The following is a 14,002-nucleotide window of genomic DNA, read 5'->3' on the forward strand; positions in this document are numbered from 1 at the left end:
TATGAGTACACACAGACTACAGATGTGAGTAGAATTTCTGCCTTAAAATAAAACATCTGTCTTTGAGGAAACAGTCTGCCACAGAACCCTCTTGACTTTATTACCTGCTCGCTCTGCCTCAGCACTATAGAAGTAAAAGAAAACATTCTGCATTATTTATGTCACTGCCATGCAGTTATAAGCCAGCAGATTCTTCTCTTTTGTTAAATGCATGCTGCTTGGAACACAGAGCAGACTTGAGGTGGAGCTATGTCATATTAGCTCAACAGTACCAGCTTATGCAGAGGAACGCTTGTTAGGCCACATTACACTGTAAGGAGGAGATTGAGCTTTGCTCAGGGTGCACTTGAAAATGCCAGTATTACACTCTCAGAAAGACAGTTACAATTACGCACTTGTGCCTGGAGATGTTGTCTTTGAGACAGAGAAAGGTATGGAGTGAAGAATGAACCTGTTTGTGATTGCCATCTGTTTGCCATATTCCAAGATCCAAATGTCAATGGCATCTAACAATATAGCAAGGACAAAACATATCAGAATTTATCCACCAAGCCTAATAGATTATGAGTAGAAATTATTGTAGACAAATTATTAAATCATCTATGTCTGATCAAATTTCCCGTGACAAAGTGCAGCAAAGTAAGCAAAGAGTGCATCTCTTAACACTGTCTTGAAATGAACCTTTGCAACAAGCTTAGAGAGCAAGCGTTTCTAATACTGGTGAAATAATTAGCCTTTTGTAGACTTACTACCAGAGCAGATGACATGCTAATTAACTTGCTAACATCAGCTAACATCAATTCTAACGTTACTTCGCAGAGGTCAGAGCATCAGAGAAGTAGTAATTTTCAAAATTTGTTTTTTTTTCTCACTTATGTGATCTCATCAAATTTTGGCACTATTTCTTCGATACGTTTATTCTAAACTTTCCACTGTTGTGTGCATTTTTCTTTTCAAATTCACAGTATTTGCTAAAACAGCCTGCCTGCTCTCTGACAGCTAGCAAAATGCCTGGCTTGTGGCATGCTTAGCAAACATCAGAGCAGACTTGGCAGTGACATGACATTAAATAGCATATAAAGGGAGAGAATGAGTGCCGGCAAATGTAGGCATGTTGCCTAATGTAATAGATCCCCAAACCTAAATTACATTATTACATTATAAGAGCTGCTGCAATTAGCCTACCAATTATGCCCAATTCATTACCAACTACAAACAAACAAAAAGCTAATTTACCACGACAAATATCCATCATCCATATACAGTGAATAAATGAATACAAGTTAATTTGTGAAATTTTTAGTATGTGATGTTTGAGTATTTGTAGATATGAAACACTCCACAGAAACTTTTTTATACTATTTGAAGGTTAATGAACACAATTAAGTTATTTCTTATTTTGCTCACATTATGTCTTTCCGTTAACATGAATAATTAGCCATGAATACATCAATGTTCAGTGTGTGATAAAGGAAAGGAAAGTTAACTTAAAATTCTAAGTCTAAAGGGCAAACATGTCTTGTTTGACCCTCTGACCTTTTGTCAAGTGACACCATCGCTTACTCCATCTCCAATGTCGGTCATGCAGCCAAAAGGAAGAAATGTATTGATTTTGGAAACCTCTTGACCTTTCTACAGTAATGCTGTTAGAACAACCTTTACTATTAAGATAAATGATACCACGCTATCAACTAACGCCTTTGATTTATATAATATCTGATGGCTGTACTTATCCACTCAGGAAGACGCAACCTGTCAATATGGTTGACCCGTGTCTGCGCTGCGGTGGCTTTGCAATTAATTGTTACATTAGCAGCTCAAGTGTATGAACAAAAGGCTTGTAATGCATGACATCTTAACCTAAACTGCTCCTTCTAATTAACATGCATTTATGCATGTATTAAATACTTACTTTTCGCTGATCAAAATGTAAAGAAAAAACTAGTGGCTAAAAATTCCATACACCAAACAGAAGCTTTTGCCTATATTGAAATCAATTAGCAGGAACATAAAACCACAGACCAGAAAACTATACAAGTATGCCATAAAGAACATGTAGGCATCTGCCATCAGTTTTAAACTGATACCTATATTTAGCATTATAAATTAAATGCTAAATTGTTTATAATGAAACGGTTTTGGCCCTTTAAACTGATTAAGTGCCTGTTCAAGTGTCTAACCTACCATGACATCAACTGAACTCTCTTCGTGTTAGTAAGACATTACATTAGTGCAGGGAGCAGGGGCTTGAAGCAGCATGGAGTTTTAAGGGTAGATGTGGGGAGAAGGATGAAACAAGGGCACATGAGGAGAGAGGGCCCATACCAACCTGCTTTCACTGGCTCCTTGCTCCTTCTTCTCTCTGACCTTCAGCCATCTCCTCAGCAGGAAACGCTTGCGGCGGGGTGAGGCGCTGGGCGTGGAGCAGCTCGACCAGGAGGACGGGGCGTCTTCATCGCTGGATGGCGTGATCTCAATGGAAGGCAACTGGAGGTACTCCTTTGAGCTGGAGCGAGTTCTGGCCGTCAGGAGACTGTTGTTCAGCCTTGCTCTCTCCATTTCCCTCTCGCTGGGCACGTTCCTCATGCGTCTCATCTTGAAGCGCTTGCGGCGGAGATTTGGGGTTGAGGAGCTGGATCGCATACACCCGTCTGACACAGCGTTGTTTCCTCCATCTGAATACACTGGACCGTCTAGCGGCACACTCACCTGGAGTGAAGGTGGTCTAAGCATGTCACCCATGACTCCTGACTTTTATGCCAATGCAAACCCTGATAGAATCCTTTTCCAGATCTGTGTCTTGAAATATCCCTGGGTTTGCAATTCTGCAGCTTGAAGGGCTATTAACTTCAAGTTTGGTGCTAAATAGATTACGCACAACTCAGATCTTTTGTGAGACCTCACATAGCTCCTTGTTTATTTAAAGCCCTTTCTGACTGCCATCCAACAGATTATAAGACTGGCTGGGAAGTCCAGATATCTTAGGCCTGACCAAGTCCTGCTGCTCTTAGCTGTTGGAGAATATGCCTCAGTTCGGCAGCTGGCAGACAGACTGTGAAGAGCAGTCTTGTGGCAGTAAACTCAGTCACTCAGGCTGGCTACAAGAGAGCTAGATTAGATAACAAAGAGGGCTTCTGTTCTGAGAGCAGCAGATGAAACATGTATAAGGCCTGTCAGGGAGTGTAACACAACTCCTTTGCTGGTCCACCCTGGGGACTCGCAGGCTAAGTTACACGCACACACTCATCTAAACACTGGCTACGCTACTGCCTAAGCAGCCAGAGCTGTTACCTTAGCTGCTGTTATAAATGTTAAAGGGGAGGACACCAGTTGACAGTCCCTGATTGATGGTGATGTTGCGCTAAAGTTTGGAAGGTTGTGTGTTGTCACTTTTTGGTCATCCTGGAGCAGAGAAAGACAGAGTTGTTCTCAGTTGGGCATTGCTGGAGGTTGAGGTCCATCCTGTCGCCCGGTGTGTTGCCCTCTCTGTGCAGTTACTGCCTACAGTTTAAAGGGAGGTGATAGGACTGCAAGGTACAGGCAAGGCTGAAGGTGATGATGACCAAGTCAAGCAGCCATACACACACACACACACACACACACACACACACACACACAACCACACAGGCAGATAATCAGACAGGCGGGACATTATGTACAGGAACACACAAACACAGGCAGATACAAAGATAACCACAGTAAACAGGCAGATCTACTAAACATACACTGCTGATCCACCACCACGCACCAGCCTAAGTTTATCGGTCCCTAACACCTTTCTTTCCTAACATGATGTGAAGTGTATACAAGACCTTTAAACTTTCTGTCATTGACTACAAACAAATCGGAGATAACATCAAACCGGCATGGGTCACTGGAATAGCGCACAGTGGATACTTGACGAGTGGCCAACTGCTTTATGTGTTAAAGGGCACTCAGGCGTTCACATGAGAGGACATCTTCACAAATCAAAAAGCTAAAGAACCATCTCAACACAGACACCATCAACTTGCTCTGTGAATATTTAACGAAAAGCCTTTCATGTTTTTTTTTTCTGAATGTGGGCCAAGATCCAAGCACACTAAAGCTAAATGAAATCAAATTAGACACAGTAGAAACCATCACAAAGCACACAGTCAGATTCAATCGGCAGCCTTATGGGAAAACTACATCAAATTAGGGCAGACACAAAGTGAGTAGTAGTATCCAACCACCTGGGTTCATCTCAGCCCACGCTATTAGTAATACTGGAAGAACTGCTCGGCACATGTGGCCACATCCAAGAGGTGAGAAACAAATATAGAGTTAGTTACCGGTGGGATAGGGGAAATTACCCTAATAATAACATGTAGGGTGGGGGATAAAGCCTCAGAATTCATTAGATCACAATATTTCAGGGATTTAAAAAATAAAAATGTACATTCATAATGACAGAAAAATGTCAAATCTAAGCGCAAAAGTAGCCCAAGTAGTATCTTCCTTGAAAATCTATTAGTTTAATGTTAACTAAAGTCATGTAAGCTTGTAACTCGTATGAAGCATTCACACATTATCACGTGATAAAACTGGCCAAAAAAACAAAAACAATTATAAATAAAAATCAATAAAAAAAATTCTGCATGTGTTGGTATATCTTGGGTCCAGCGTTTCAACCAGTTGCTTAAAGCCTTCCCTTTCCATCGTTTAGAATGGCTTCATATCCTTGGCCAAACGCACCAGTGATTTCCACCCACCGTTTTCATATTCATATTCACCGATTCATATGCCCGCATAGCCTTGTTGTACTTCATATTGGGCTTTTGGTGCAAGTGATGAAACAAGTTTGCATTATTTCCAAAAAAAACGTTACCAACTGTAGCCAAATCACTTTCATAACACTTAAGTGGCCCTTGCCACCTGAAGCTGATACACTGCTGTTGCTTTCAGTCCCCATCGGCTTGTATTGCTGTAGTGGGCACAAAACAGTGTAAATGCATTTGAGTAGATACATTAAATTTCTGGGGTGCACTGATTCACACTACGATGTCTGATGGTTTGCCAATTAGGGGTGCAACGGATCAAAAAACTCACGGTTCGGATCGTTCCTCGGATCAGAGTCACGGATCGGATCATTGTTCGGATCAGCAAAAAAAAAAAAAAAAAATAGACAAGACAAATAAACATGCTTTGTCTTTTTGTTTATTAACACTTTTAAATTATTAACGTGGCTCGAGCACGTTCAGCATGTGTTTAAAGCCCTTGTTTTGCACAACTGAATATGGCCTCATGTCAGCACCTATAAACACACCGATAGCGTTTGTGATCGCTTTAGCCCGGTCGGATTGTGAAGGAAGAGGCTGCTTAAACACCGCGGTGATGAGCGGTTGTTGAGCCACTTTCGGTTTCACTCCTGTCAGTGAAACATCGGGGTGATGTCGCTGCAAATGCGTGGCCATGCTCGATGTGTTTCCACTGTTGTGTGGCTTTCTTGTGCCACAGTGCCTACACACGTCACGGTTTTATCCACCAACCTCTTTCCGTCTTCATTCAATTTGACAGGGAAGCCAAAATGCTCCCAAACAGGGGATTTAAATGACGTGGGGCGTTCCTCCGCTCTCCATGACCACGCTGTGTTGCAGGTTAGGGGTTTTCTATATGTTAGCTATCGCTATGTCAGCTACGTGTTATGTCTGTGTGGTAACCTAGGCGACAGGTTGGTGTGGCAGCGCGAGTATAATGTAATAATATATATAATATATGGAAACAGACGTAGCACTAGAGGCAGCAGTTATCGTTACAGTAGTCACCGAAGTCTAGCCTACTTTTATTTCTCATGCCCACTGTTCTACATGTTGTACGCTGAGGACAATAAATCACAAACGAGCCATAGGACTGTTTTCTTATTCAACAGGGAACTGTTGCAGACTTTTACCCAGAGCGTGGAAAGTAGCTCTGTCCCTGGAACTAGCAGGAATGGTAACGGCTGTGTGAGGACTGAACATGCGCACAATTTTTTTTTTCATAAATCAATCCGCGGATCATGTGTGCCGAACCGAAATAATTGATCCGAACGGATCACGGATCAATGATGATCCGTTGCACCACTATTGCCAATAGAATGTATATAAAAGATGGCTTCAAAATGTTTCTGACTCCAATACAACCTCTTTAGAAGAAACTTTTCTCATGAAAATACCCAATCAAAGCCATTTACAGTTTGACAATAAGCTGAGATTGTTTCGGCCCCAAGATCTTGGATCAATCTCTTTAAACTGCTGCGAGTGCCAGCTATTAGGGCTACCACCTTTGCTATTTCGTACATGACAGGATGTACAACGAAGGCCCGTCAGTCCCGGCTTGAAGGGGCAGATGTGAAAAAGGTTTATGACGGCAACAGACAAATGTTGAACTCGAAGATGGCAGCTCAGAAACCAATTGGTGATGTCCATTTTATTTGTGAAGCTAGGGCTGGGTGATAAAACCATTTTAAAGTTAGATTGAAATTAAATTCATGTAAGGATATATATTTTGATGGACCAAACAGCCCTTAGTATGAACAAATGCTACAATAACCAATGTCACTGGCCATTGGGTCAAAATTAACTTTCCTCTTCCTCTGTCTTTTAAACGGCCTCCATATACTCACACTACAATGTTTGCTCCCATCTATGTCCGCAGGTACACCCACTCAACATCCAGGAAAACAAGGCTTGCTGAGTTACGCCGTTCCAACCTACAACTTTGCTGCAACATTTGTGCCTTTTAAATGCTTTTATCTCAAGAAAGTACCTTGTGAAAAGTACAGCATAGTTTCAGGCTGCCAGTTCCCGCTGCAGGCAGCGAGAAGACAGAGTCTGCGCTATTGTGGGTGTGCTCCAAATATGGATTTGGAGAAATATGGGAGATAATGTTTGCAATAAGTACAATAGACTTAACTGCAGTCTCTAGGGTTAGTGCAGAAGCCTGAAAGCTGGTAAGGATGTAATGTGTGAAACTGGAAAAATTAAGGCGTTATAGTTGCATGTACACATCAGCAGCATGATCAAATTCTATACTGTGATCAAATTTGATCATTACAAAAAAAAAAGAAGATTTTGTGATAATATTGCATATCGCTAAGACGTCTATACACATTCTACAGTCAATGCTGATAACATGATTTACATTTTTTACCTGAAGAGATCTACTGTTCTAAAAGAAAAAGAAAATCAAATCAATGGCCGACACTATATTGTTGTCATGGAGTGGCACAGTTATTGTTTAAGATATGAGGAAAAGCTTAAAGTGAGCTCAGAGCAGGCTGTTTATCTGCTGTAGAATGAGTGCAGCATGGTGCAGGTGCGCTGTGTGGGAGTATAGAAGACAGACTGCAAACTCCAAAAATAGAAAAAAAAACAAGTTTGCCAATAAACTGTTTTGTTTTTTGTTTTTGTTTAAATGGTACATACACTGTAAAGCCTTAACTTCTAACATGAAAACTGAGGCAGGATGTTCCAGCTGCAGCAGTCACACAAGGAATGGAATCCCCATTTCTTCTCGAAGCTGGTATGGATTTAAAAGATCAGATATGTGGAGACGGACAGTTCTTTACTTTATATCCAGGATTTGTTACTGCTGTGAGTAAGACAGCAATACAACCATGCAACTGTTTCTAATTTTAGAGCATGGAAAATCCCTTTTTTTTTTTAAGTCAGAAAAGCCATGATCTAAAGAGAAGTGTCTTAACAGATATGGGATTTAACTGTTTAAAGTTTTCTGACAGGTTTGAAAGCAGCAGCCAAGCAAAACGGATCAGAGCATTCATATATGGGATAGCCACCCAAATAATGCAGGTTCCCTTTAAATGTTTTATTCGAGGACTCAAACACAAATATCTGAATTCGAAACACCGATTGTTATAAGATGACTGCAATGGAAGCAGCAGAATACTTGAATGAGATGAAACCTTTAAATATCTCATCTCTTTTCATTTCACAAATGCAGAGGAAAACTAATTGTTTTTATTACCAAGGTCACATTTAGTGATGAAAGTATTATACAGCAAATTTTATCTGACAGGTTAACACTGCTATTGTTACCACTACAATAAGTGACTCGATTGATATATTCTGTAAAGCTTTCTGCAACTGAAGGAGACTGGGAGAAAAAACAACTTCTCAGGATTGTAAAAATCTGTTAGACCTCTGCGACATTCGTTTTTCACGTGGTCACTGTAAATAGGATTTCCTTGTACACTATATTGCCAAAAGTATTCGCTCATCTGCCTTTACACGCATATGAAGTTAAGTGACCTCCCATTCTTAATCCATAGGGTTTAATATGACGTCGGCCCACTGTTTGCAGCTATAACAGCTTCAACTCTTCTGGGCAAGCTTTCCACAAGGTTTAGGAGTGTGTTTAAAGGTCCACTAAATTAACAAAATTAAAGTTCCTTATACGTCTATTGTTACCTAAAATACACAAACTCAAACTTTGAGTAAAGTGAGAAAGTTGTACTTGTCAAAATCGTAATTTTTAGTGAAGTTATAAAATACGTCTTTCTGATTGGACAACAGGTCATGACGTACATTTCAGAAGACAGCGCAGAACTAGCCTGTGCGCCTACCTGAACAACGCGCTGTTGTGATTGATACTGATCGAAATACTGACGTATAATTCAGTATCTCTGGATTGAGCTCAATACAATGGACGACAGCAGTTCCAGCAGTGAAGATGAACCGTTTATTCCACGAGGTGTCCAACCGTATTTATTTGAACCACCAGCGCAGGAGGCTGGGGAACAGGTGGATATGGACGGGGAGGCTGCGGGAGGAGTTGGCGCTCGTTTGGGGCACATCAATTGGTAGGCTACAACCACATTTCAATGTCGTGTCAATATCGCTCATATATCGGGAAGGGAAATAAATACATGTTGAAACAGTGTCAATAAACGGAGTAGTGTTGGCTCTCTATAAACCATCTCATTTCGTTTATGAACGTTGTCATCATTATTGTCTGTTTCCTTCCTTTAGCTTTGTTTTTAGCAGATGATATAGCAATGCTATGTGTTGCCTACTTACCTGGTTACCACCAGACCTAATCACAAGTTTGATTACGATTGTGTAGAACTAAAGGCAGCATGGGATTTACCAGGCTATGTTGCCTACAGGCTACAAATCAGTCTTGATGTCGATGAAGTAGCCATATGCTACGGGGAAAGCTGTAAAAATGTTTTTTGTAGTTGTCAACTAAACTCAAATTAATTGGCTTTGCCACCTGAACCGAATCGGCTTACGGTTACCATCCGGTGGTGCATTCAGCTCGGATAATTTCATCGCCTTCTCCAGGAGTTGCGTCTGGATGACGGCCGCCTCCAGCGGCACCCCAGGCCCACCAGGACCCAGCCCGACGACCCTCTCGGGAGGACCGGCGCCTGCAGCCGGCATCCCGCCGAGAGATCACGGCACCGATCCTCCCGAGCAGGCCACCAAACTGGGTCCCGGCGAGCCCGAAACACCGCTGGAAGCGGCCGCCACGGGAGGATCGGTGCCGTGATCTCTCGGCGGGACGCCGGCTGCAGGCGCTCCGCAGCTGGGCCGAGAGATTACGGCACCGATCCTCCCGTGGCGGCCGCTTCCAGCGGTGTTTCGGGCTTGCCGGGACCCAGTTTGGTGGCTTGCTCGGGAGGATCGGTGCCGTGATCTCTCGGCGGGACGCCGGCTGCAGGCGCTCCGCAGCTGGGCCGCGGCTCCGTTTCAGCTGCGGGGCGCCTGTGGCATGGTGTCCTGCTGAGAGATCGCGGCGCCGGTCCTCCCGAGCGGGTCGTCGGGCTGGGTCCTGGTGGGCCTGGGGTGCCGCTGGAGGCGGCCGTCATCCAGACGGAACTCCTGGAGTGATTTAATTTTTTTATTTGCTCATGCCAAACTGTGAATAATGCCTCCCCGAATCCTCAAAGTCCGAGTCAGTGAAGTGTTCACTGCACACTGAGCTTGAGGGCGATGGTCCCTTCCATTTAGCTCGAGTTAGCCTCACCTTTTTCATCCACACCTTCCTGATGGTCTCATCTTTGGGGAAGCGGTGAAAGCTTACCCCGTCCTCATAAGTGTTACTACAACCTGCGATGATACATCTAGTAGGCATGGTTTAGATACTAGCGACGAAAACTGTAAACGAAAACTGTCTTTTGTAATAACCTACGATCTACTATACGGACTACCAACTCAAATTACTTGCTACCTGCCGCGCTTTGTTATTCTGAAATGTACGTCATCATAAGTAACCTTGGTAACCCCGCGCATTGTTTATTTTTTTGAAGGGTGGAGCTTTTGGACCTGATAACGGATGAAATATCGTTTTCCAGATATTAGTACATTTTCGTAAAAATCACTATCAGAAATGTAAGGTATCTATCTGGACACATAAAAACACAACTAGATCACTGTTAAATTTTGTTTATTTAACTTAGTGGACCTTTAAGGGAATTTTTGACCATTCTTCCCAAAAAGCATTTGTGAGGTCAGACACTGATGTTGGACGAGAAGGCCTGGATCGCAGTCTCCACTCTTATTCATCCCAAAGGTGTTCTATAAGGTTGAGGTCAGGACTCTGTGCAGGCCAGTGAAGTTCTTCCACACCAAACTGACTCATCCATGTCCTTACAGACCTTGCTTTGCACACTGGTGTGCAGTCATGTTGGACCAGGAAGAGGCCATCCCCAAACTGTTTCCACAAAGTTGGGAACATGAAATTGTCCAAAATCTCTTGGTATGCTGAAGCATTCAGAGTTCCTTTCACTGGAACTAAGGGGTCAAGCCCAGCTCCTGAAAAACAACTCCACACCATAATCCCCCATCCACCAAACTTTACACTTGGCACAATGCAGTCAGACAAGTACCGTTCCCCTGGCAACCGCCAAACCCAGACTCGTCCATCAGATTGCCAGATGGGGAAGAGTGATTCATCACTCCAGAGAACGCGTCTCCACTGCTCTACACTCTAATGGTGGTGTGCTTTACACACCTGCATCCGACGCTTTGCATTGCACTTGGTGATGTATGACCTGGATGCAGCTGCTCAGCCATGGAAACACATTTCATGAAGCTTTCTACGCACTGTTCTTGAGCTAATCTGAAGGCCACATGAAGTTTGGAGGTCTGTAGCCATTGACTCTGCAGAAAGTGTGGCGGCCGTGGCTCAGTGGTTAGAGTCGGTCGTCCAATAGCCGGAAGGTTGGCAAGTTCAATTCCCACTCTTGACACTCAAAAAAAAAATGGGTAGAACTGACAGCTAGAGGGGTGTCAGTCCACCTCCTTGTCATGGCCGAGGTGCCCTTAAGCAAGGCACTGTACCCCCAGGCACTGTGAATGGCTGCCCACTGCTCTTGGTTGGCATCTGTCTCTGAGTGTGTGACCCTGTGCATGTGTGTGTCAATAGGTGCCAACCTGGATGGGTTAAAAGCAGAGGACAAATTTCATGCGTATGCATGTCCAATTAATTGGATCTTAATCTATGCGCCTCGGCATCCACTGACCCCGCTCTGTTATTTTACGTGGCCTGGAGTTGCTGTCGTTCCCAATCGCTTCCACTTTGTTATAATACCACTGACAGGTGACTGTGGAATATTTAGTAGCGAGGAAATTTCACGACTGGACTTGTTGCACAGGTGGCATCCTGTCACGGTACCAGGCTGGAATTCACTGAGCTCCTGAGAGCGACCCATTCTTTCACAAATGTTTGTAGAAGCAGTCTGCATGCCTAGTTGCTTGGATTTATACACCTGTGGTCATGGAAGTGATTGGAACACCTGAATTTAATTATTTGGATGGGTGAGTGAATACTTTTGGCAATATAGTGCATGTCTTATCCTAAATGCTTAACAACTAATGAATCACGAATAACAGCTAAACGACTCATTGATCCCTTGTGCATTTAAAAATAATAATAAATGTAACAGGTGCTATCATATTCAATTTTGAAAGAAGTTTGTTCTTGTGAACTCAAGGATTGATGAAGCCGTCACGAAGAGGAAGCAACCGCATCGCTATCAAAACCTTAATACATGTTCCACAATCCCAGTGTTTATGATCAAATCTGGCTTTAAGCAAATGCACACACGTGGCCGCGTACATACGTCCTCACCTCACAAGCAAAGGACTGTCAGACAGCACTGAAACGGAAACTTTTTATTTAGTTTATTTCAATTTCTCATCGGTTTACGGCAATTCAATTCTTCTTCTTTGTTTTCCTATGACTGTTAATAATGCTGATGTGGCCTTCTGTACTTAAGAGTCACACTGGAGTGTTAAAGAGCGCTCTGTTGTATGGACTTATGTTCGTAAATACCAGCTGTCATTCTATACGGAGTTAAAAACGTGGCCACACGCGCGCACAGTGATTTAAGAGTGTGGAACTTCATGGATTAATCATGGCAGGACAACGTTTCTCATTACAGGCTCACACGTTCTGTGGCAGGGGCCTCAGGTTGTTCCATCATCACAGGGCTCAAGCCAAGCGAGCAGGTGCTGTCATTTCTTTGAGCATAAGGACAGGACTGTGAACTTGCAAAGAGAGGGTTTGTCTCAACCCTTTATTTTTGTCACGTCTTTATTTTATTTGGTTTATTGAATACAAGTGTGACTTTCTCACAGAGTTAGATATGAGAGAAGCCCGGTGAAACACTGCTCTCTAGCTGAAAACCATGTTGACACACCTGTATACCACAATAATATATAAAAAAATAAAAAAACAGTGTGCGCAGCAGGAAGGACTCAAACGGTCTAGCCATCTTGTGTCTCAGTGCCTCGTGCACTTCATCATGCGTACATTAGTGGGCTCAACAGATGGACCTACCACAGAGTGGCTTTGCTGTTACAGCTGAGACAGAGATCACAGTTTTCCATCACCGTAATGACTACACAGCACAGAACAACCATGTGATTTCTTGCCTTTCACGCGTCATTACTGACCATCAAGAGTTCAGCACTATTGTTCCCCTTTCTCTCTATTCTTAGAGCCGTGTCCCTGCCGGCAGAATGTCAAAGACCGTGGACAGATTACAGAGGCACGCAAACGGCGTTTAGCAAACACTCATGAAAAAAAACGTGCAGCATTGGTTGGTCAAAAGATTTCTTTTCAAGGGCACAAAATGTTCGGCACGCAACACCGAGAAATCTGTCCGACAAGTGTAAAGCACTTTGACAATGGAATGGCTTATGTGCCGTTCTCGGAATCTGTATTTTTTTTTAATCACACCAGGTGTGGAACTTTAGAATTCTGAACCTCATGGACTTGTTGTGTTACTGAGCGGCGCCATGAAACTAAAGAGTGAAGACAACAGTGTTCTGTGGTAGATCACAGTTACGATGGTGGATGTAACTACTGCTATCAATGTGTGCGGAGCAAGCATATGGCCACAACAGATTGCTGAACCTTTTTCAAGGGAAATAGAGGGTGTTCGCGGAATTTAGTCCGGCATCTCCTTGAAAGGAAAAAAAAAAAAAAAAAAAAATGTAGAAAATTGTTTGTCAGGAAAAATGTAAACTTGACTTAAAATATCCGACCAGACCAGTTTTGCAATGATTTATTTTGCACTAGACACGATGAAATCATACCAGCTATGCCAAGTTCTCATTTTGATCTGATGTTTTTCATGGCACTTTACAGAGATCGCCAGGCAAAAGTTACACCTCTGATCGATTTTCAATGGAAGCACGAATAGCTCAACGATCAAAAGATGACCAGATTCCCAAAAGCCTTGAAGTCTATCTAAATAAGTAATTTATTTATTTTTTAAATCTGATCTGGTCAATTCTGGTCTTTTTGAATTGAGGCATTTGTGAAGTATTTATGAGTAGTTGCCATAAAATAAAATAATAATAATAAAAAAAAAATCACGATATATAGTGTTTGCTTCAAGTGCTTTCAAATTTTGTGAGAATTGAGCTGTTTTAGATGGTGGAAATAGGCCCCGTTCTGAGCAGCTGTCAGTGCAGCTCCTCACATCCAAATGCCTCCCCGCTTCTCAGAACCGAGCGCTCTGACCGCT

At 42.8% G+C, this 14,002-nt stretch overlaps 1 protein-coding gene across 11 annotated transcripts in view; it reads right to left on the minus strand.

Moving 5' to 3' along the window:
- Positions 1 to 14,002, minus strand: part of gramd1bb (GRAM domain containing 1Bb) — a 143,515-nt gene that overhangs the window by 96,274 nt on the left and 33,239 nt on the right. For all 11 annotated transcript variants that reach the window (XM_075473820.1, XM_075473821.1, XM_075473822.1 and 8 more), the window contains exon 2: positions 2,330 to 3,546. In XM_075473820.1, the coding sequence (XP_075329935.1) occupies positions 2,330 to 2,742 (413 nt within the window). In that variant the 5' untranslated portion in view covers positions 2,743 to 3,546. The remainder of the gene's footprint in view (positions 1 to 2,329; positions 3,547 to 14,002) is intronic.

The sequence above is a fragment of the Odontesthes bonariensis genome, chromosome 9, assembly GCF_027942865.1.
Source record: "Odontesthes bonariensis isolate fOdoBon6 chromosome 9, fOdoBon6.hap1, whole genome shotgun sequence".
Classification (NCBI taxonomy): Eukaryota; Metazoa; Chordata; class Actinopteri; order Atheriniformes; family Atherinopsidae; genus Odontesthes; species Odontesthes bonariensis.